Raw genomic sequence first — 25,950 nt, 5'->3', positions numbered from 1 at the left:
CTAATTAACGTGCCGCCATTCGGCGCTACGTGTTAACACGACGTGTTGTATTTGCAAAGGCAACAGGAAATCGTCTGCCGGTGCGCAAGTACATAAACAATTGCCTCGAGGAGCCACAAAACGGCCTGTTTATATGCAAATCCTCGTCTTACTGATTAAACACTTAAACTCCTGATTTGGAGATATTCAATCTTGCGTGTTTGAAAGGCAAAATTTGATCAAAAATCAAATTCGAGAATAAGAAGTCGTCTGTTTTTGATGATAAAAAAAAAAGAAATTCGGCAAAATAAGAAAGAATAAGCGTGAGAACAAGATTGCGATCGACGAGCAGTTTGATATTCTATGACCTAAGCCATGGTGACATTGATTGCGAGACGGATTAACGGATAATAATAGAAGCGGCTAACTCGAAGGCCTTCACTCGTCATCGCGGCGACGTGGCGATTTATGTCTCTCGAGCGTGTGCCGACAACGGGCTCTCGCCGAAGGTGCCTCGGCGAGTAGGTGCGGAGACCTTCGACGTCCGTTTCATCGTCCTTCTTTATTTCGCAACGGCGAAAGAGCGGGGCTGTTTACCGCTAGAAATAGATAGCCTAGTTAGGTAGTGTACGTTCTCGGCTCTATTCTTGGTACAGGCCAACTTTTTCCACGTGCTCACGCTCGTGCGCGCTCGTAGCTAGCAATGTTGCACTTATGTTAGGCTCGTGTCTAGGTCTCGCGTAACTACGCTACGATTGCCTCACTCGTTCCCGGTACTGACGTTCCATTATACACAAAGTTACGCCGTATCAATTCTACGATAAATCATTCCGACGCACGCCGCCGGGGAATAGGACGAACACCGCCGCCGCGACTCTACACAACCTCGTAAATTAGACGTTCCGCGAACGATGCATTGCAAAGTATGTATTACTTAATCTCTCCGCGCGGCGCTTGCATAAAGGATATTTCGCGCTCTAAATAGAACGTTGCGAGGAAAAAATAAACAAAAATAACGAATCAAAAAAAAAAATAAGTAAATTGTAAGCAAATCATATACAGTAAAGTATTTGCGTTAGATATATTGTGAATCTATTATTCATATATGTTAATCAAGTGGAAACATTATAGAGGCTTAGTGAATCAATTTGCATATTATGAAAAATATATTAAGAATAAAAAAGAATAAATTTCCATTACCAGTATGTTGTCAGAAAAAAAGGAAACGTTTTATATTGATTGTCCTGTGCATTGCGGGAAAGGAGTAAGCTTTATGCTGATTTTCGAGGAACTAGTAGTAGGTCACGAGCAATATATTACTTTCGCTTTCACTCCTGCCTACTTCCCTTGTGGTCATCTAGGCTCGGCGCGATTTCCGTCTTCGTATTCAGCCGCCGTAGCCTTGTGGAATTTTTTTCTTCGGCCTAACCCACGGTCCCGCACGTTGCGGTCTTTGTTCCGTAGACCTGATCCGCCGACAGTTTCCGAGAACGCACTTCGCATCGGCCGAAATTAAGGATATTTATTGGTCTGGCGCTACTAGCGGAATCTGAGAAGGCCTAGAGCGACCCGAAGAAAAAAGCCTTAAGAAACAAGCCTTCTCTTTCGGTCCTCGAGGTCTTTGTTCCATGGAAATGAGACAACCTTGATCATAAAGCGGGTCTAACCGATTGCGAAATAAGAGAGAGTATTGCGAGGAACGTTACAAAGGCCCGCCTTCACACTCCGCGTTTAGCGCTCCACATTTACGAGTAATGCACAATAAGATCAAACAAACAAAATAGCGAAGGCTATAGCGTTAAACGTAAGTAACGCTGTAAATATAAATTTAAACGCCGAGCCTCCCTCTTTATATTTTCATCATCTTCTCGTTCATGCATCAAGAATATTATTAAACGGAAAGGCGTCTTTACGACGGCGAACTTTTGCGATACTTTTGCCTTCTGCGAAGGCAACACACGAGGAGATGACGTCAAAAGTAATTGCATTTCTCTTTCGTTGATGGAAATGCAGTTAATTCTAGGCATACTTTCAAAGAATCCTTCAAGATAAGATCTTAATGGCGCCTCATACTTCGCGGCAGAAGTAAGGACCTCTCAGACGAAGTCAGTTGATTTAATCACTTAACTTGTTCGTACCAACGAAGAGACACCTTTGAAGTGGAACGTGTCTGATGGTACATCACCGGAGGGGTCCTCGGCGGCCAAGATCATTTTCTGGAAAGTACCTGGGACAAGCGTATCAAAGACCTGAAGGAACGTCGCAAGGTCGACGTTATCGAGAGAGAAATGGGGAAGAGAGCCAAGGTTGGTTCGCGCATCGGTACGAGCATTGGCATAGCCGACGTCTCAAAGTGATTAATGAATGCGAAATGTAGAACAACTTTGGGGGGAGATCACGTTTCCAAATGATAAAGACTATCCGTTCGCCGTGCGATTAGACGATTTTTCGCGATGGCGCCGCGTGCCGGCGGATGACGGGAGGGAGAGAGAAACGAAGAGAGGAGCGGAACGACGAGCGTTTATAAAACGCGAGCGAACAAACGCCGCAATTAAAACAAAGCCTACGGCATTTGTTCGCCGACCCGTCTCGCGCGCGTGCGTTTTCCAACCGCCGCCGAGTCCCACGGGGGCGGCAAACCTCCCGCGCCGCCGCCCCGAGGTGACGGAGAGCGATTTTGTTGCGGAAAAAAGAGCGGCAACTTTTTTCGGGGTTAACGGCGATTATTCCAGACGACCGGGGAACGACTGTGTGTGATCTACGCGGAGGGTGACGAATTCAGCCGATGTGGGAACGACCGTTTTCGACGTCCATTGTCTCGGCCGACTGCGTTGTTAACTGATCAGACATTGATTGCCAGTCTTTCGACGGATTTATACTCTTTTATTATTCGCGATTCGTCGGAAAAGAAATTCACTGACCTGAGATTTTACTGTCATGGAAAGCTAGACTAGCGAGCTATACGAAAGGTATAAAAAAGTTTAGCAATTTTTTTTTGTATTTTTTTTTTTAGATACATACATACATATTTATGGAACCTAAATTTTTTAGATACTTATGATATTTCGATGCCGCTGCTGGTTTGAGCTCTATTTACATAATGTAACTGCTGTCCCCTGAATTCGATTAAATAATGATTATTTAGCCAACATCACGTGTTTTGTCGGGAGAATATGGTTAACCTAATATATTATCGATACACGCAAATACCAGATGACGTTCCCTTTATCGAAATGAATTATTAAGCAAGCGTAGCTGTATTTATTACAGTCGAATCGAGGGAAGACTTCCGCCCCTTTTCTCTAAGCCGCTATCAATCACCCGAGGTCTCATTATAACAATATTACAACTCTCGAGGATCAATTAAAATCATCGTAGACCCGCCTGCTGACCGACTAACAGACTAACTGTAGGTTCATCCGAACACAATGCATGGAGTGAGCCATAAAAATTGACTCATCGCAAACTCAAGTGAGACTGGTGCGCAAAAAAAGGAGGTAGGTGAATCCAAGCAAGGCTGACTCCCCTCTATTAGTCATCCCCGGGTAAAATTAAACCCCCGCTATTAATTATCTTCTACGAAACAAGCGGCCAGACTGTCTGCGATGAAAAGCCATGATATCCTGAAATTACTATAATAGCAAGGTAGATAGCGCGTTATCGAATTCACAATTAAATGCCTCAGAATTTATATTTCGTGCGTTTCTAAATAAATAAAATATCTTTAATAAAGAAACTTTTCTCTTGCCATTCAACGCAAAACAATATAGTTACATAACCATTTGCCTTTTGCTTAAAAAAGACTCTACGTAAGTTCACTGGTTTAAGATTCATAATTATCTACATAATAATTTGATTATACAAATCTAGTTATACAAAAATGAATTGAATAAACTTGATATTTTTAAGCACGCAAAATAATTTTTTAGACACTTTCTCGCAAATTACATAGAATTTAATATTATTTATCTTTTTACAATTTTGAAATATTATTCGAAGCGAATGCTGTAGATTGTTTAACATAATTAAATATTTTGATAATTATCGTTCGCGCTATTAATTTTTTCCCTACATTAGACGATCCTCCCGACGCGATTAACAAGCGCGTACCGCGTTAAACTCGCCTTTATTCCCCTGTTTTCCCCGCGAAGTAGCTCTCGTAGCGCGCGACAGGAGCCCGATCGAGTTAGCGCGGAGAGTTAGCGCGGGTTAAATCACCTTTGTGAGACTGCTCGCGCCACTCCGTCGGTTCCGGCGCCCCCCTCGGCACGCTTGTTGCTCTCACCGGGTCCTCCCCGTCCCTCTTCAACCACCTATTTCGCTACTCGTCGGTACACATGTACAACGCGCATTCGCCGTGTTTAGGATAGGTAAATTATAGCGAGCTACCAACTGCCAGCGAAGACGAGCGAGCGAGCCCTCGCTGAATGGGAAGTCGAGGTAGCGGAGGTGCGCGGGAACAAGGAGAGCAGGAGGGTGTTAATCCGGTTGCTTTATTGCTACGAGAATCCCTCCGGAGCGCGGCACCGCGTCTGCCAGCTCTCCCCTTCTCGGGCTGCGTATCAGGGGGGTTAAGTTCGTTTCCACGTAGTTCGACGACCTACTACTCTACGGGGGCGGCAACGACGGCGGCGGCAACGACGGCGGCGGCGGCGGCAACGGCGGCGAGAGAAGGAAGGGGGCCAAGTCTCGAATCCCATCGGGGCCACCCCTTTGGAAACACCACGTCCGTTCGTATGTCCGTCTGACCTCGGCTGACCGCCCCGGCTTATTACTGTACACCGACATTATTACCGCGCCCCGCCGCATTTCTCGGGCCCGGAGATTCCGGGAAGCGTCGAGGACGCGCGCGGCGCGGTTGCCGATTTCGATGTATGGAGTATCCAAGACGGATTGCTGCCAGCGTGCAGTTTCGTGCCTTGCATACGAAGCTGCGGACGCACGGCGATGCAGATCGTCCAGGGAAGGAACGTCGTCGCGGTATGGATTTTATCTCTATACACGGAACGTCCAGCCGGAGAGCTAATAACTCCCTTTGTTCGCGAAAAGTTTCCTTGTATCAATGCTGGAGGATCGTGAAGGATCTATTTAACCTTCAATTCTTTTTAATAATTCGCGTCCGTCACTTCGCATTTTTACACGTTGTTACATTTGCGTTTCATTATGCCGTGCAATACGGTTTTTCTACAATTTGCTACATTCATATTTTGTGCATTAAGATACAATTAATCATCGGTCTTGTCGTCATCCATCATTAGGGTGATTATAATATAATTATATTCTCATGCAACCCCACAATAAACTCGAGTAACAGCGAATTCCGAGTTTCCTTTGAATTCTCTCCCAATTCAGACCCTAAGTGCCATCTGTCGCTGTCCTAATTAGACGGCTTATCACGCCCCGGTAAATTGCCGCGTGTATACGACACATTTGTTCATAGACGCGGAAGGCGCCAAAATACATTAATGTATATACGCGGCACGCAACCGCTTGTTAGAAAAAAAAACAAAACATTTATACCAACGATGCGATAACATCGACGCTATTTCCTCTACTTTCAATCGACAGATCGATTTGCTTTTCTTCGTCTTGTCAAAAAAATCGATCGTTGTAAATTATTAACGTCTTCGTTCAACGTTGACGCCGACTCGGCGGTTCGCGTTAAAGTGTGTACAGATATAGGCGTATGGTAATATTTTTCTATAAAACCTAATGCACGCACTCGAGAGCGCCCGGTAGTGTTCATCCGCAGGGACCGGGATATTTATTTCCGCCGCGTTTAACCCGCGCGCGCATCACACACGCTCCCGCAAATGCCGAGTTATGAATATACATTATTTTTCAGTAACATTTTCGCGCATCGCAGACAACCCGAGCTCCTCGAGGGAGAGCCGCGGCGCAACCGGCAGCGCGGTAATTCTTTCTCATCCCGTAATTAGGAAACGGACCCTTTTTCACGGGGGATATAAATCACATGAGGGCCACGGGACGACAAAAAATACGCCAGAGGGGGCGAAGGGAACGGAAAGGGACGGGATGTCGCGTTGAGATGGAAAAGCCAGGGTTAAGGCGCGAACCGACGGACGAGTGAGCGAATAACGGGCACACAACGTAAAAATACCGCGATAACCTCTCCGTCGTGCAGTCCTTTCGCCCTATGCAATCGCAAAACGCCAGAAAATTACTGCTGTGACTCTTTTAATCTTTAAAGCAAAACATGCAAAAAGTACTTAATTAAAAATACCTGTTAGTTCCTGAGGTTTATCGCTACATTTTCCACAATTTTTAAAATAATGATGCAATAACAAAACATGAACAAAAACTACTTATTCATGTATTTATTTTATAAAATAATTTTATTAAATAATTTTTTAGTTTAAGTTTCAGAGATTTATGCAAGAATTTCTACGTAAAAATTAATAATAACGCAATAAATAAATAACGTTTTATAATTAATTAAATGCAAACTCTAGTAAATTTAGATTTCGGGAAATTTTGGAAGCACTTTTGAATCGTTGTCAGTGTAAATATATGTAAAAACAAATATATGTAAGGAGAAAATTATTTTTTTTAGGGAAAATGTAGCGGAAATCAGCGACCGGCGCGATTAACACCTAATTTTCGCCAATTCTCTCTCCCGCCATTTCCGCAAGAGTTACCATCCGTGCCTGATTACAGCGCGAATAAATTCGAAGAATCGCTCTGGGCACCCCGACGGTTATGTTCACCGCGAACTTTTCCTTACTTTATTTATATCGTACGAGTATGGATTCGAACTAGCTCCTCGCCATCGTGCGTTTTGCCACAAGGAAGGACTACGGCTGGTATATCGGTATCTACCTAGGTGATTGCAAGCCGTTCCGAGAACGTGTGCGGTTGCCGTGTGGTCAGGGTATATAAATATAACCGATGTCTTGCGGGGGTAAATAATACTCCTGGTGACGCGAGTAATTTTTCGCTGTTCGTGCGGAGTGTGTAAACATACGCGTGAGATACGCATACACGCTCTATTTAACGTTCGCACGCACGTCGTAAGCAATGAAAGCATGATTCCGATAAACCGTGTTATTATTTCACGAGACTTTTATCTCGTTCCTTATCGGTGCCATCAAAAACGTGACATGCGAACACTCGTTTGCTGACGTAAGCAAAAAATAAAATTAAAAAAATTGCAAATCGATAAAACACAATCCGTACGAATAATGTTCAATCGTACTTACATCTGTCTTAGAAAACTATGCAAATATATTTGCTGTACCTAGCCGACGGTCAATGATCGGCGCCGGGTTAAAGTCACGGGGGTGCACGTGAGTCATTGTTGCGCCAGACAGGGCGGCTACGAACCGGTCCCCGCATTCGTTAGGGGATGTTTTAATGGGCCGCCGCTTTGGATTTGCCGGTGTTTAATTATAACGGTTCTCAACTCGTATCTACATGAGCGAGCGATGATTCTTACAAAAAATAAACCTCGAAGCGTCACAAAATTGTGATGCGAAATAGTGAAAGGAAGCGAATGACAAAAATGTAGAATGTAATTGTTCGAATTCTGATCCAGATTTCTCATGATAGTCTTTAGAAGATAGCGGACAATCAGCGCAAAATAACGACCGTTAGCTGCAAGGAATTTTCTAAGCGGCGAAAAGGGTGGAGCACGACACGCTTTTTGCGCTTGTGCCACGCACCGAAACGCAATAACGCATGGCGCAACGTAAACGCGAGTACTCCACCCTTCTGGAAGGGATGAAGGAAGTGGGCGAGGAGGTGAGAGGAGTGAGCGGAGAGCAGAGGCAGAAGAAGGGACACAGTCAGCGAGGGGAGAGTACGGACAAGAGAGAGAGAGAGAGAGAGAGAGAGAGAGAGAGAGAAGGAGGGAGGGAGGGGAGGGAGAGAAGGGAGGAAGAAGAGAGAGAAAGAGAAGCAGGAGGAAGAGAAAGAGAAGCAGGAGGAAGAGCAAGAGAAACATGGTAAGAGAGAGAGAAAGATAGGTACTTTACCACCCCATAAAATGGGGGTGTGAGTGTTGTGTCTGGCGCTGGACCCACCCTAGGGTGAACGCCCTGAAACCCCTGCGCACAGACGATTTTTCGTCTCGTTCCCGTCAAGGCACCTCGGTGCCGTCTCTCTCCCCCTATCACTCTCTCTCTCTCTTTCCGCCGCCGATCTATCCCTCTCGTCTGTTCGTCTCTCTCTCCTCCGGAGCTCCGACAGACTCCGCAAGGTGTCTACACTCCTGGACATAAATGAAACGACAGGAAGGGGACGGCGACGGGTCGAGGGGTGTAGGCCTGTTCCACCGAGGATTTTCTATTCCCACAGGCACGTCTGCGATGTGGCTTAGAGCGCGCCCAACCGGCTTCTCCCGTTTCGCCGCCACTCTTCTTTCTCTCCCGCAATATGTTTAGATTTATTCGCGCGTGGCCGACACGTTTCCTCACGACTATCGATTGTGTACTCATCGATAGCGCCGTCGGTAAATTTTTCCATAAGCGGGATCGCGGGACGCGAAAAGTCGAAACGATTTTTCCCGGCGTGAGCCTTGCTCGAAACATATATACGGATGTATCAGAAAACCGGCAATAGAAATATACAAAAAAAAAGATTTTCATCATCTGTAAACTCAATTCTTCAACTGACAAAATCAATATTTAATCAATGTTTATAATTGTTCAATATTCAAGTGCCTTTAATGTCTTCAATAAAATGTTTTAAACTATAAAAATTTTGGTAAATAAAGCACAGATTAAAAATTTGATAAACTTTAGAGATGATATTTTTTAGAAATTAAATCTGCTCCTGTGCGCTGCACACGCTGCCTTACACACTTCTTGTCATTAAAATAAAGACTATATAATCTCGTTTTAGAAAATGTTATATGTGTAGTAGAAAGAAAACAAGTGCTAAAAAGAACGAATTTCAAAATGAATCTTTCGTCTTTCTTGAAAGCTAGATACCAATTGTGATTCAAGAATTTGAAAGTTCGACCGAGAAAGTGGCTAATTAACGGCAGGTATAGCGAAATCCAGACTATGATATACCGAGTGTAAGCGTTTGAGGAGCAAAGTTTTTCCGCAAAAAAAAAACGATTTATAAGCGGTCCTAATAACGTAAACGCGAATGCAAAATAACGCGATTCCACGCGTGTAAGGTTCCCCGGCAAGTTTCGCTAGCATAAGCCAAACGAATAACCGTCATAAATATCGCGGAATTTCAACGGGGCCCACGCGAAGAACATCAATTTATGACCGGCCGTTTTCTGTGTCGCCTACATCTACGCGTGCACTCGCGCACTTTTCTTTAATCGTTATCTACTGCAGTTTAATTACGCAGAATCGAAAAAGTAAACTATACGAGACGCGTAGATTTATTCGGCTTCAAGAGTTATCGTCACGCAAGCTGCCTCGCGAGTGGAACGAACACAGTCATTTTCCCAAACGCGAATGTTATGATAACGAAGTGGAGTACCGCTGTTGGGTTGCAAAAGGTCAGAAATTGAGCAAACTGGGGATGCAATATAGAACATGGGCAGGGAGCGAGACAGATCGGTGGTCGAGGAGGGTTGATGAGGAAGGGTCCGAGGACAATCACCCCTTGCGACAATGTGCGCGAGTTGAAAACCGAGTCGGTGCTATATATACGCACGCGTGTACGTACGCGGTATAAACCTTCCTATTAGCTCCCAATGCGTACATGTATAGAGTGGAAAGTTTTCAACTTTCGCGCAACAGTGTTCTACACGGCCGTGAATGTCGATATTAAACCTTTCGAACGCGAAAGATATTCAAATCGAATTACGAGTCACACGCGCCATTGCGTAGACGCGTATTCCAAAAATTCGTATGCAGACGTATGCATTGCAGCACAATTCGATTGAAATTCTTTCAAACTTTTGCTTATAGAATAAACCGCCGTGAGATTACGCTGACGAGAAACGCTATATTCAAATTCCGCGAACGTTTGTCCCGTTTAAATGCAACTGTCCGCTGCAAAATACACGCGTAAGAGATCGCTTTGTCTTCCATTCTGTCGCGATTCTATCCTTATGCCAGTGATAGGTAAGCACAGGTGCATCGCAAATGCCGGTCATAAATTGCGCGATTAACTCGCCAGCCAGCAAACTGGTTTTCTATGTACATCTAATCCAAAGTCGAAGCAAGGTCATAAGTCCATTTAATATTTTAAATGCACCGTTCGGCAGACGATTATGCGTCTGGAGCCTCGCGTTTACGCGTAATCATAATGAAAAATTCTACACGTAGACAATTTATAATCTTTACAAATTAACTATAAGAATCGTAATGCGTACTAATTGCCATATAAAACTTTTAAAGCGGGCAACAAGAGAGGAAAAAGAAGATGAGAGAAAAAGAGAGTTAACAATTTATTAACACTCTAAAACATAGATTACTCAAAAATGTGCGGAAGAAAAGTTTTGAAATTATATACGCTATCGGTTATGTTGCACTTTAGCGTAATGGAAATTAAAAATCGTCATATTAATGCATATAATGGTCCGCTTAAAACATAATTCTCATCGTAATTAAATTTGAGAAAATAAAATAATTAATACAGCTAAGTAACATAAAATAAAATATTAATTTCAATTTTAATTAAAAATATCTCTCTTTCTCTCAAATCTTCGAGTTTTTTTATAAAATTTAATCATTTTAATTTGTTATAAATTTCTTCGAAGTTTCAAAAAAAAAACTTGTAAAATTGAATCTGCAATATGTTACAAAGTTTTGTAATCTATGTTTTTCGGTTCTTCGGAAAATGCTATTAAATATCGCTCGATTAACTTTATTATGGCAAAATGCATTGTTTTAAAAAATTTCAAGTGGCCTCAAATAACCACTATGGCGAAACGTAATAGGTAGGAAGAGGCCTCTCTTGCGCCACGGTGTAACGTTTCACTAAAGGAAGGGACAATAAACGACTGTGCGTAGGCCATAGACCTGGCGGGGCTTTTGCGCCCTGTTTCATCCCTCCCTCACCCTTTCGCCCTCGTCCGGCCTCTTTGCTGTTTGTAAACACAGCCGTGCTACTTTCGAATGCAGCTCCATTTCAGCGCGGCGATGGCCGCCCGCGTCCAGGGCGCATATGACTTCAATATGACGCGCGCACGTGTGCAATACGTGTCGGGCCACAGACAGAAAAGGGCCGTCGTTTGTGCCGGACGAAATTTGCAGTATCGATTTTTAAGTGCAAAATCAAACATTTTTATACAACATTTATACGATAATTTATACGACATTCAATTGCAATGATTCCACATTCAACTTTATGCATTTTTCGTTGCAATTTGAATAGCTATGCATCTGCTTACAGGCAAAAACAGCAATTAAAAAGTTTCGCTAATTTGGACGGTTGCTTACGCCGATTGTCGAGGTAACCTCGATAACGACGACCTGGCGACGACGACTTGCCGAGAGACGCCTGAGAATCCTGTAATTTATACTACGCTTAACGGCGACAAGTCATCGCAATTTAAGACAAAAACTTGGTATCTTTTGTCCATTTCTCTCTCCGAAGTGTCGCTAATGTATCAAGATTTCGACTGTATTATGCAAACTTAAATGCTGGCCCATTACGGCGTAATTGCGCAATTACGACGGCCCTCTTCTACGCGATAATAAAATATATCATGGTGAGATTATATTTCAATATCAGTTATTAAAACCCTCGTACTAAGCACCATTCAAGGATCTACGGTGTACATTATGTTCCTTTCTCTTCCTTTCTCTCTTCTTTTTTATCCCTGTATTTAGAATATTTCGAGTATTGTAACAATAATAGATAATAATTGTAATTTTCGTTTAATGTAATAATTACATAATGCATCGTAAAAACGCCAATGCAATCGATTGACGTAATTATCCGATAGGTCAAATATACACGTGCGTCTAAACGCATAAACGAGCCGATTAAAGCGGTGCGGTTACGTATCCGCTTACGCAAGCATTGACGCGTTGAAATATTGACCTAAGTTTTCACACAAGGCCTTTGTACATACGCTAACTTTTGCATTAAGCTTGATCTTCATGCATGTGTACACCTTAATCCCTGAACTCGCCTTGAACTTTATGACGAGCGCGTGGCACAGCGCCTTGAACCGCGTAAAAACGAAAGGTTTCGTCATCGACGCTATGTCATACGAAAGTTATCATTCGCCGACAATCGATTCCACAACATCCGCGGTAACGCTATCGACAGAAAAACTCAGCCTAACACAAGAACGATCGATTATTGCCACCGGACAGATCTCGTCTCGCTGCAACCGCGAGCATCGATACGTTCTATTCCGCCAATTGTTTGAACTCTTGCAAGAATATCATCGGCGCTCGCGTTAAAAATAAATAATGTTCTGTGACATCTTTAATTTTTCTAAAACAGAGACAGTCGGTATATCCATTAGATATTTATTAAATTTATGGAAAATATAAGGACTTTTGAAAAGATATTAAAAATCGTTATATACTAGATTTGATACACAAATTCAAATAAAAGATAATCAAAATTTCAGTAATGGCACTCATATAACAATAATTAACGATATTAAAAAAAAACGACAGTAACAGAAAAGTAAGCGTTTTTATTTTCGGTAATGCAAGGAAAAATTGAAAAATATTTTTAATAATTACTATTCCGCAATATATTTGAATTTGAATGAACGAGATTAAAATCGGACCGCCGCAAAAATTTAACGCGGCCGTCTTCTGGGAAGAAGCCCAAGTCCCGTCCATGCCCGCCGTTTCTCCCTTCCAGCGGCCGGGCTTTGATCTCCATTCGAAGGGTTGCCGAGGGATTCAGCCCCGGATCCGCAAAAGTTCGTCGGATCCGTCTGATTCGGCGTGATTCGAGCTCAAGGCATCGGCCTCTATCGAACGACGAAGTAACGCCGCACCGCCGTCGGGATGGTGGCGGCGTTGATGGTGGGGTCTCGCATTGCCGGAAGAGAGAAGTCGGCGGCGACGGCGGCGGCGGCGGCGGCGGCGGCGGCGGCGGCGGAGGCGGCGGAGGCGGCGGTGTGGGAGCCGGCGCGAGAGACGCGGGAGAGTGCGAGCGAGACGGTAAAAAGAGGGAAGTAAACCAGGAAGGATGGACAGGGCGCCAGAGGGGTGCACGGGGCATGGTACAGAAGGGGGAACGGGGAAGGTTCGGTGGGGAAGAACGCGACGGTCGATGGTGGGGTCGGCAGCGAGCCCCGCGACGGGCACGGCGAGGAGGAGAGGAGAAGTCCTGGGGATCAATGGACGCAACCCCGCGGGGCACTACACTCTCTCGGATACTACGTAGTAAGCCCGCCACTGCGTAGTAATACTATGCCAGCCGCTACGTACTACGCCCGCCGCTATTACACCGGGCGGCCGTCCAGTCCTCCGCGTACCCCTGACCCACCCTACCCGTCCCTCTACCCCTCACTCGTCCGCCGCTCGCCGACTGCGCACTTTCCCCTCTCGCGTCCTCGCGCTGTACCGCGCAACTTCGTTCGCTCCTTCTCTCTCTATCCATCTGCCGACCTTCTTCGTCGGCGCAGCCACGAGTACCGACGGCCTCCCGCGCTAACTTCGATCCGCCAATGGCGACGAGACGTAGGTTGCCGCGCGCGGGAAAACTCATCTCTCCACGCATACACGCACCGTCGCGGCTCTTGTCCCCTCTGCGCCCTCACACCCCTCTGGCTCGTGGATACGCGGGCGACGGGTGTCGGGTGCACATTCGAGGTGGTGGACGGACGCGCGGGCGTCGTCCCCCGGTCTGGAGACGAGAATTCAGTCTCAAGTATATTCGCCGGTGGCTGCCGGGTAATCGGATTATCCGACTACCCCTGACGATGTAAGCTTTTTCTAGCTTTCCGAGGGAAATGTAATTTCGTCAATTAGCCGGAACTTTATTTCGCGCCGGTTACTTCGTTATTGGGTGTGGTTTCGCTGATATCGAGAAGAGATATGGCTTCTGTGCCTCGAGACAATGCTGATGAGACGCGATGTGCCAGGGAGACTCCTAAGATACAATCAAAACGCATGTATGCGAGATACGATGCGAAGCAGACTAGTGCGTCTGTCTCATTCAGAATGTAAATAAGTCTCAAATATATTTTCCCATCCATTTAGCATATCGATCATACAGTTTCCTTAATCCTCTCGTCATTTAAATAGATATACGCCTACGTAATTATGTATTGAAAATATATAAATACAAAATAAAATTAATTTTCGTTTGTTTAATTATTTTCCAATGATTATTAGAAATTATTGATGTATCAAAGAAAATAATTAACTTTCTATCATATAACTTTCAGCATCATTACAAATCAGTAATTTGTACAATGCACAATATAAACAAATAAAAATTTTAAAAAAGATTAGTTTTTTATATGAAATATAAAGAATTATTTAATCTAAAATAACTATTTAAGTCAAATATTAAATATAACATAAAATTATGTGTGATATACTTTTTTAAAATAATTTTTTTCAATTGACGAATCGGATTGGACTCATTGTCAATATTAAAATTGCATGATTTTGAACAGATTATAAAAATGATTCATACAATTATTCGCAAATGACGGGATATGTTCGGAAACATTGCAGCTTCGTACACGCAAAAAACGATATGTTTCTCAAATGTATTCGTGTAACAGGTCGTTAATCGGATTATCGTATTATGCGGGTTGCATTCTTCTTCCGAAATGTAATTTCATCGATTGTGAGTATTAATACCAACTCCTGTTTTATGAGAAAGATTATCCCCGCGAGGGTCCGCATTCTTTTTTTTGCGCGCGTCTGCGCAACAGAAGCGCAAACACAAATATACCCGCCAGATTATCCGCTATAAGGTGCATCCGCGTGCACGTTTTCCGAGCGGACGAAACACGATATTTTCACCTTGCTTGCTACGTGTCGATATAACGATTCCCGTTAAAATACTCGCTGTCACCTGTTCGCCGGAGGCGATAAAATTGTATTTCAGTGCACCAAGCAACGACATAAGTCGCCGCGCGGAAAGTAGTACAATCATAAAGCATTCTCCGACCCGAAAAATAAAGAAGCGAATCCAGAATTCTTCGTAGTATCGCGGTTACAATAATAGAACAATGAGAAAGACTATCTTGACCTTTCAAGTAATTTGATGCTTTCATTACTATTATGCAACATGTCCTTTCAATCATAAATACAAGATTCTTTTCAGAATCAAAAGCTTAAACAAAGAAAATGGGTCATGCACGTGTGTTCTAATATTTGCAAGAGCGAAGTTGTTTATTTCAAATTTAAAAGCGCGAAAGTTAGTGAAATTTTTAAAAAGCTTATTTAGCTTATACGTTTATCACATACGTTTTCGTTGGTCAAAAGCGAGTTACAAAAATCAAGAGATAAAGCAAAAAGAAAGAGACAGTAAAGTGCAGCCACTTTTATAGCGTTCGGTTTTTAATTCCGCAAAATGACGTAAAATCCCGCATCCCGGCTTCATCCTTTCTGGATAACTGTATTCTCTTACCCTTTTAGCCGGTCCTTTTGTATCGAGTTAGTAGCTTTTTCGACACGCGAGTTAAATCTTGAAGAATTTTGTTCAGCGACCCTCCGTAAAAACGCATAATCGCTCGACTAAGTACGTTGTCAAGCTTCATACATAAAACTTCACGTAACCCTTTAATTCCCCGAAAGGAAACTATTCCAAATTGGACATTACATCTATAGCTCGGTATTTGTAACGGACATATCGCTGAAGCAAAATAATGTAACTGAAATTTAGGTAACTGAAACTTTAGGTAAGTGAAACTAACATTTAATGATTTTATTACAATGACAAAATCATAGTTATTTTCTTTGAAAATTTTCCTTAATCTCTGTTAGAGAGATAAATACCATTTTTTAGCGATTTTATAATAATTCAATTTCATCATTTCAATAAATAATCATCATGATGTGTGTCCTTTATCTGACGGTTCCAGTTACTCACTTGACCTCATCTTCTTTTACAACTAACATAGCTATAATAACGTATTCAGTCCAATCGCTTCGACCGTAAATCGAAAGCATCGTCGATTGTTTTCGAGCGGGTGCTCAACGTTGATTAAATTTCCTCAGTAAATGCGCGCGCGAACGTTTGTTCGCCTTCGTCAAACCGAAACCGAAGCGCGGTTCGATTATAACGAGACAATAAATATTTCCGAATATTTCCATCGCGAAATAAACTTTCGATTTTTCTAAGTGCTTCACTTGGAAAAAAGAGGAGGAAGAGTGGTAGGGAAAGCGATATCGCAACGATATTTTCTCCGGCGATCCCGTGCGTCTCATAAAAGGGCGCTTCCAAGAGAAACGTAGGTTTATTACTCATAGCCGAGCGATCCAAGTTTACGTTCCTTCAACCCTTAATTCCGGAAAGCGTGGCCATTTACCTCATAGCGTCGCATCCTCACTCTCCGTTTCTTCCCCCATCCCTCGACCCTTCCCTCTGCTTATCCTGTCGTCCTTTTTGCGGACTAACTCCGGCCGGAGTCCGCGGTATGACCCCGGCATAGGAATTAACGAAGCGACGATAATTAAGAAAAGAAACTTTATCCTCTCAGTGTGCGTCTGCCATTCTACAAAATTTTATTACACAGGACGCGAGGTCGGGGGGAAGACCGCAAAAAAGTGGATATTTTTTAGGGACCTCGCTCGTTCCGTCCTCGAATTTATCGCTACTTGAATCTGTTTCTTCCAAGAAGGAATGTATTTCTATCTTTGGCAAATCAGACCACCGTAAAATCTGAGACACGCGCCATTTACCGCTATCCGAAAACTTACACAGAAGATTATGCACATGAACTGAGAATTCGAGGAATTATTCTAAAATCGGGAAACTCAAATCCAATAATTTCCTACGAATAGAAAAGCACAAACGAATCATCGTCTCTTTCTAGTTCTTATCTCTCGAGACTAGTCGTTCTATCACCTTTTACTCCCTCAACAACCACTTATCGAAACCAAACTCGAGCCACTTTCGATCGATCGCGTCCGTATTTTGAGTACCGATAAGACTCCTGCCCTTTTATCTAATATTCTTATAAAACAAAACATTATCAGACGGATAATATTTTCCACTATTTTATTACACGATCAATATCACATCTAAATCAGTGTGATAAAATATTAAAAATCAGTCAAAAAGTAAAACTTTGTGTTGTTTGATGTGTCAAAGTTTTTAATAAATAAAAGGAATTTTAGAGTTAATAACTTTACAAAAAGTAAAATACTTTTACGAACAATAAAATATTTTTACGAAACGTAAAATAATAAAAGCGTTTCTTTTATTAAAAATTTTATTTTTTAATTAAAACTAATATTTAAAACTTATATTTTTCCAAATTAATTTAAATATACTGCTCATTCTATCGCGAAATAAATTGATCCGAATACTGGAAAATATTCGAAAATATTACTACTATAAACTCTTAATTATTATCTGATCTTCTCTCTCATTTCAAAGTATATCTTTTTACGATTCGTAGATCATTACGCGTTTATTGAATTTTACATGCGGTATATATATACATGCGACTTCTTTTCACTGACTCCGTCGAGGAGACGAGGGGCGGATGGGATAAGAATTCGACGCGCATAAATTTCATTTCCATACCCTTAAAATTCTCAGATAAAAGGGGCAGGTCGAATGCGCGATCTGTGTTATGATAATGAGCAGCTTCTTTGGCGAAGTTGGTCTCCGTTTCTCGCTACCTGATGGAGTAGACGGCACCCTCTTAAGAGCAAAAATGGGATTCTCATCCAGGTATATCGCTCGATCGTCTCGGAAAAATTTATAGTACCGCGAGCTATCTGTCGTGATCTCGATTCGCATTAAGAGACATTGCTCTAATTATGTACAATCGCGACAATTATAAATTTACAAATACGAAACAGCGACGAGTAAAAGGTGTGCATATTTATAAAGTATTGATATCGCGCTGTGAAATTTTAATAATCGCGAAAAGCAGTTAAATATTGAATAATGACGAATACCGCTACGAACAAAGACAAAAACGGCGCGGCATCGCCGTTCACCTAAATGCGTGTAAAACAATTGAAACCGTCGTGATCGTCTTTTTCGTTATCACGTTTCATTATCATAAATCCAGCCGAAGTTATTCCGGCGCGCATCGATTAAACGGGAAAACGGACAGGTACGATTCACGCGAGCTTCTCCCTTTAAGATCGTGAGAAAACGGTCCTCGGAGGTGGCGGAGCGCTAAGAACGGGGGGGGGGAGGGGGAGAAGGCACAAATTGTCTAGAGATAGGAGTCAGGAGTCGACCTCTTAGAAAATAAGAGAACGACAGAGAAAGAGCGAACGAGAAAGCGGCCAAAGCGAGGGTGTGGGAGGAGAAGAGGGGGAGAGGGGGAGGTGAGATCTCTCGACTTCCTCTATTACCAATTCATGCCCCTCCATAGGCTGCCGATATATTCAAACCTTACCGAGAAAAGGCCAGTCATTGTGTCGGCCTCTTTGTCGTCCGCGTGCCTTCCTACTTCTCTCGTTATCCACCGCCGTCGCCGCTGCACCTCCGTCTCCACTTATCCTCTCCCGTGCTCTCGCCTCCTCCTTTTACACCTCCTTTCCTCCCCAGTCTCGTTTCTCTTCCGTGGAAAGGGGAAGGACCGCATTCCTGCGCCGATGGAAGATGCGGCCGAAGCGATGGCAGGAGGAAGAGGGCGCCCGAGGAGTGAATAAGAGAGAGGAAGGCGGAGGATGATCCTGGCGGATGAGCGAGAGGGGAAAGGGGTGGATAGAATGAGTGAGGAGTCTGTTATGAGGTCTTTGAATACCGACGCGGGCAGAGCGAGCCGGGAAAGGTGAGAGACGAAAAAGACGAGGAGCCGAAGGAGGAGAGCGAAGGTGGAGAAGGTGGAGAATGAGCGGTTCAATGAATTGGATGGAAAGGGGTTCCTCAACTCGGAAGGAATTAGCAATCGGGCCATCCCACCGAGGGATTCGTTTCTTGCGACGGGAAATCCTGAAATTTCGAACTTCTCTCGCGATGGACCGTGCGCGGCGATCGTCATAACGCGCTCTCGCATAACGTATTTTTCTAAGCAAACGTATTCGGATTGTTCGACGATTGTCGCGCGACACTCGAAACGTAAACTCGGTCCGTCACTTGCAGCGAGAGTCTCGGAAGCTGCGCTATTTAAATATATCGTCGCACTCCTCGCGTCGAAATCGCGAGTCGAAAACGAAGCTTGTCTTCGCCGCTAACTTCGTCGGCGATATTCTCCGCTCGTGACAGCGGAAAAAAGGGGGGAGCACCATGTGAAATCATCGTCTGGCCTCTCGAAACGCGTGGCACGCCTGACAAAAGAAACAGTAAGGATGCGTCTGCGTGAATCAGTGGAGGTCTAGACGCACGAGGTCATGAACTCAATGCAATTCAGCCGCAGCGTTTAAGAAGCTCTTCTCCTTCACCGTTAACGTGGGCTACGCGAGGATAAATAAAGCAGAAGCGTCCCGCCGCGAGCTACAAATGACGGGAATACAGCGCCGAAGACAAAAGGAGGAGAAAAGCTTGCGTTTCCAGCTCAAACACACTCGAACTTCTCTCGAATTTCTTTTGAAAAGAGACAAGAATGTAAACATCAATGCATTGCGAGGCTAGTGAAGGCTATTATAAACTTGTCTTTTAGCGATTCGCAAATATGTCAATTATTTTGCATATGAAATATTATCTCTGATATAATGTGACTTTTCAAGTATGAAAGCGCGGATAAAGATGAGAAATACTTTTTTACCATGCGTGAAAGGATATCCAGGATGTCTAGCGAGGAGATTGGCAAGCGAAATTATCATACGCGAGACGCGAGTGTATGAAGCTGAAATCGCAGCTACATGCTATATTATGTGGCAACTACTAAATCTTCGCGATGATATCAAAACAGCCTCCGCGATAAGCCCGGGCAATGAAACAATCGCGTCGTAATTAAAACCGCATCTCGTTAAGTAACGTTCTCATCTCCGTTTGCTCGTGTCCCGGCAAGGTAGCCGGGAGAAATCTCTCGGGCGGTAAACTCGAGGCGCCCTCCGTAACGGCCGTGAATTACGAGTGAGATAATTACGCGCCCTTGCAGAGAGCAAGAGAATGCATCTCTCCTCCGTGCAACAGTGTTCCCCCGAGCTGCGCTAATCCGCGTAGAACAAGTTCGGCGCTCGAGGAAAGAGGACAAGGATAGCTTGCACGCGGGCACACCGGCCTGAAAACACCGGCGCTGAGTTGAGATGCGAACGGGAGCGAACTCGCTAAGAAATTATTAGCGCGGAAAATTCGCACGAGGCCTGTCGTCTGAATTTTTCATGAAAGACAAGAGAGACTCGTGGGTCGAGACTATTTTGAATAATCGTATTTTTATTCCTTCGCGATCGTATAAAGGTCAAGCGGTATCAAAACTGCTCAAGTGTATTCGCGATCTGCGCAATATTCAGATCACACGTCGACCTCCGCCGACCCTTCGGCCCGGTACGAAGGTTCATTCGCGAAGACTCATGACCGATTCGCCCCCGGACGTAGACGCGCCGCGGAAATTTATCGCAGCGAGTATCCGCAGTCATAACACGCAGCTTAACGTCCGGTGAGGGAAGGGAGGGGAAGAGAGAGAGAGAGAGAGAGAGAGAGAGAGAGAGAGAGAGAGAGAGAAACAACGGACTGTAGCGACGCGACGCATCTAAAGTTAGACCCCACGTCACGACGAGACGTGAGGAGTGCGTCCCGCATCGTATCTGGGGTCGGTCGGTCGGTGGCAGGTTGTATTCAGAAAAAGGGTCCGCAACGAACGCGGGCAGGAGCAACAAATCGGCTGGCAGGTTTTAATCGGGGCTCTTCATCTCGCGAGACGGACTAATTAAGCGGAATATGCCCGCAACAAGGTAACCAAACGTTGCCGGCTCGGAACTGGTTGCCGACTTGATCGATCGCGTCGATCCCGCTCGGCCGGAGATCACGCCCGGACCCACGGAGCCGCCGCCGAGGCTGTCCCTCGCCCCCTTGCCCTATGTGTTGAAGGGATTATGCTGACGCAGAAAAATGCCGACTAGCGATCGCTATAACGCTCATACTTTCGCGTGATGGCCGACCGCCGCAAATATCGACAGCAACCGATAACAATTCGTCGTGTCCGCGAATGCGTGATAAACGAGTTACGGCGAGAGTCATCGGGCTTGACAACCCGTAAAATGTCTATCGCGCGCAAAGTGGATGAAGAGGAGAGACCGGCGATCCCGTTACGTTGCGCTCGGCTACGCGCTCGGGAATTTGCAAAAGACGCTTCGCGTCTCGCGAAGGAGAAACCGAAGCGAAGCGCAGAGTCGGGGATGTTATTGCGGGGTGAAGAAGAAAAGAACGGCGAAGCAGAAAGACAGAGACGACGGACGGAATGGCCATTCGCAGAGGCTGATGCCTGGCGGATCGTAATACTCGTGAAATAGTATCCTTCTTTCTTCTTTCCGTCCCACGAGGTATAAAGGGTAGCCGGCATAAAGGCGACGCGGCAGTAAAACGTGACACTTGAGGATTTTATCCCGCGACCGGCGTACGTATCTCCGGTACGCGCGCACACAAGTATACACGGCTGGTTCGCACGACCGATCGGGACGATGCGCCATTTGTCGATGACTGCATACGCCTCTTTATGCTTTCATGCCTTCGCTGCGCCAGTAATACGTATCGTGCAATCGTGTAATATAAGCCTCGCGTAGCTCACAACAGGATCCAAATTTTACAGCGCAAAACCCGTTCCGGTGCAAAATTCGCAATTCGTAAGAAAAAGTTAACAAGTTATAGCGTTCGCCGTAATTTCCCCCCTTTGCGCTCGCGACATCGTCGACGCGAAGCGGGAATCGATACCCGATCTCCGTCGAATGTTCCGAAATGCAGCGTGACATTAGGTGCTTTATCGTGACATCCGAGAAGACAAGATCGATTGCCATCCGCTGATCCCGCCCCCGCGAGTAACCTAAGAATATCGGCACTGGAAAAAGATCTGTTCATCCTCGTAATGGATCCAGCGCGCGGTCGGGAGAAAGAGATGCATTTCCGGGAGGGGTATCTCGCGCGCGAGCGAGCGAGCGCGCGCGCGCCTGTCACATCGAGAATTCTGGAGTGACGCGACCCGACGCGGCGCGCTTGAGTGACACTTCCTGGCTTTTCTGCCGCCAGTGGAAACGCGGCACGTGGAGCACGCGACCTATTTCCTATTATTAAGACACCGGCCGCGGCTGCGACTTTGATCTCCCTCGCCTACTCGGATATCCCGGCGATGCTCGTTTCAAGCCGACCGTCAAATATATAAGCGCGAAAGACGGAATGCGGTAATCGGCGCCATTCGGCGCACCGCCTCGCGAGGGAGAGAGATTAGCTCGCGCCAATCTCCGATTCTGGCTTCACGTCCATAATTAAAAGCCTCCGAGTGTTAATTCGTTCGTTCTTATTCAAGGCCTTAAATCCGGTTCGTCGAGAAGGAAACCCTGTTCCCTCCCCATGCTGTTACCGTTGAATTAAAGGAGCGATCTCCCGCGCGGAAGGGTACCAAATCCATTATTTCGCCTAAGTAAGTTATCACAATCATCCGAAGTGTGAATCTCACCGTCTCCCTTCGCGGAATATACATTCGTGTCTTCCACAGATCTCATCTCGCATACGCTATTAACGTGTAACCGTTCCTCCTAACACTACTTAATGCACAAACCTCGACGATTGTAAAGTCATAATATAATTTATTCCTTATTTGCAATTAGTTTTTTTCCACTCGTCATTTTTACGAGTGAAAACTCTTTTAGTGATTAGAATTATGATCAACGCGCAAATATTTCAGAAGTGCCATAAAGATGAAAATAAAACTGTGGCCGCCGTAACGTTTCGCGTCATAAATCGGTGATCGATTCGGAGATGCATGGACCTTCGTGAGGGAGTGATTTACAGTAGGTGTCAGTTTTGGTAGACGAGGCGGAAACTTCCGTAAAAATTGCGCCGCAACAGGTTGCCCGTATGTACCTGCATGCATGCCGGTGTATGCACACGTATGCAAAGGGTCTAGAACATCGCGGGTATATACGCGTATCTCGCGGTAAATGATATGCTTGCATAACCGTAGGAGGCATAAAATGCAAGTACACCCGATGCAACATTCGATGGTTTGCAAAGCTCTCAAGCACTTTTGAAGAAACGACGCCGATAATTTTACAGAAATACGAGCAGATATTTTTACGCGAGCGTGGAATTACAGTTAAACTTTAGCAGTTTAAAAAAATACGAAAACGCAATTTTTAGCAATTATAAAATATTGGCAAATAAAGACTGACGATATCATTGCTTTATGTAATTCTGCATGCATAATGAATAAATTCACACACTCACCGGTCGTTGCACCCCAGTTAAGCACGTCCTCAATTGTACCTGAAAGAAATAACATATATTTTACTTATTATGAGTTATATATACATACAAAAACTTTGTAAAATATTTGCTTAATAAGAATTCGATTCTTATATATAAATGTTAGAAATAATCATAAATCGTAAACATGTGAAAAATATTTAACGTTTACAAATTAAATAGCGTAATTATATTTTGTTTGTTTTCTTCTATTGCAAGAAGAAGTGAAGAAAAAAAGAGAAAATTAAGAGAAAAAATATGGAAATTTTACTGTATTTTAATTTCTGTGCTATTGATTTATTGCTCATTACGTCCATTTTCCATGTTACACAACATTAACATTACGCCTTTGTGCGCGCGATAAAAAACGGAACGAGCAAAAATGACGTGACGAGCAAAAACGACACCGCTCAATACCACGAAGAGCGTGATGTTACGCGTTATCCGGATAATCGAGTAGACATTAATTTGTGATAAATGCGAATGCATTAAGAAAGCAATCGGACTCGCGATTAAGCGCGTATCAGCTTCGTTGGAAAATCGCAGCGACTAAAATCGGATTCGTTATCGTTCACCGGCTCGTGATTCGAGTGAAATCATGCTCGCCTGCGTCCACATAATTGCAGCCACGCCAAAAGCATGTGGGTAATTCAGCGTTACACGTTCGTAATTGCGTGTTTCGCCATGGCGTATAGCTTCTCAACGGCGGACCGGTCACTCTTCGCAAATCCACCACTATGACGGATGGACGGACGGGCGGATGGAATACTTCTTAAGCCAGTTAAATACAACGTTTTAACGATCTGGCAGATTTGATGCGTCCAGAAATAGCCTCCGCGTAATAACAGTTTTACGCTGCAACGCATATGAGCTGACTCATCAAGAATGCCTACTTTATTGCACATGCGGAGGTTGTTATCGATGCACTGAAAGTGGAATTACACTGGGCTACGCCCCCGCGACTCGTTATGCACGAATTTTTGCAATAACGTTGTAGAGTGTTACAGATTTGTCAAATCATCATTTACCCACAGAATCTTTGAGATATTTTGAGTCGAGTATACTTGAAATTTTATCTCTAAGCTCTATCGTATCTATTATATTTCTATGTATTTTAATTTTTATCAAAGCAAAATATCCATTTAAACCGAATCATAATACTTTGCAGTTACTTGAAAGCCGATAATTAAAAAAATTAAAAATTTAGGACAAATACTTTGTATAAATTAAACATTAAAGAGCAATATATAATTTTGTACTTAATTGATAAAAAATATGTAGTTTAAAGATGAATTAATAATTCTAGTATACGCCACATGTAAATTTCTGATTATCAATCCCCATAATCATTTCAGCACGATCATTGCTTGCATGTATAACTCGTTGCATCATTATATGTAATGCTGAGTAATGAAGCAGATGCACTATCATCAAAGCAAATACGATGTGCGCGCCTTATCAAAGTTCACAGTTTCGACAGCAGGCTCGAGCGAACCACATATACGTTTCTCTTTTCTCTTTTTCTATCAAACATGCAATTCACGTTCCGCGCCGGCAACATCCCCGATTCAATCTAGACAAGGTCGAAAGATAGGTTCGGCCAGAGGGACGACACGTCGATGCGCGGTCGTGGGGTAGATATATGTATGTCAAGAGTTCGAAGGGAGAATTCGTGTCCAAAGACGGAGCGACCAACTTCGCGAACAGGCGACGCTTTATGGCCAAAGTTGATGGCGCAATGCACGGATGGACGAGCAAAATGCTTGCCACGTGACATTCTTGCATCCCACAGCCCTCGAGCTATGGCAGCTCATATCCGGCGGTGGTTCTTCTTAAACCGTCAGCTGCGAGACAGAGCCGCGCTCTCGTAATTTCATTCATAAGTATTTCCCTTCAGAGAGATCTAACTTCGTAATATTTATCGTCAATGGTTTCGTGCGTAAATAATTATTCGGTCGCAATTTCTGCATTCTACATTTTGTTTTTGCCGCTCATAGTAATAAGGTTATTATATTTAATATTATATTTAATAATAAAAGTTTATTGTGTGTGTGTGTGTGCAAGTTTTCAGATAAATATTTTGGCAAATTTTAAGTCAATTTTTTCTTTAACAAAAATGTCAGAAGACTCACGACGATCTTTTTTAACTTGCACATTTTAACGATTAAAGCTTCTAATAGAAATTCTGTTGCCTCAGGAAAATCTAGTATAAAAAGCTCAATAGACTGCGGTGCAAGTTAATTGCGTCTGCACGGTGCGCTTTTCCATATTCTAAATTAGTTTATATTTTAATTATTCTAAAATAGTTTATAAAAAAGAATATAAAAAGATACTATACATTCTAAGAACAATCGTGCCCTCCTTTTATTTTTAATATCGACTCGCTGTTCTTTTTCGACGCATGCTGCGTCGTTGAAGATTTCACAGCTGAAGCGCCAACAGCGTTCATCTGGGATTACTACAAACGAAGGAAGCAGAATGGAAGCATGCGCGTGTATACATCCGTGTCTGTGTGAATGAAATCGCAACGGTCGAACACTTCGCGCCTAATCGTAAAAAGCACATAGTATAAGT

General features: G+C 43.9%; 1 protein-coding gene across 1 annotated transcript in view; it reads right to left on the bottom strand.

Annotated features, from left to right (window-relative positions):
* The window catches only part of Pdk1 (Phosphoinositide-dependent kinase 1), a 286,368-nt gene that overhangs the window by 209,976 nt on the left and 50,442 nt on the right, over positions 1 to 25,950 (bottom strand). Inside the window, exon 2 of the mRNA XM_067360045.1 lies at positions 23,359 to 23,397. Within this exon, the coding sequence (XP_067216146.1) occupies positions 23,359 to 23,397 (39 nt within the window). The remainder of the gene's footprint in view (positions 1 to 23,358; positions 23,398 to 25,950) is intronic.

Source organism: Linepithema humile, chromosome 1 (genome assembly GCF_040581485.1).
Source record: "Linepithema humile isolate Giens D197 chromosome 1, Lhum_UNIL_v1.0, whole genome shotgun sequence".
NCBI classification, from domain to species: domain Eukaryota; kingdom Metazoa; phylum Arthropoda; class Insecta; order Hymenoptera; family Formicidae; genus Linepithema; species Linepithema humile.
The sequence above is the reverse complement of the archived record's forward strand: the minus strand, read 5'-3'. Positions and strand labels throughout refer to the sequence as shown.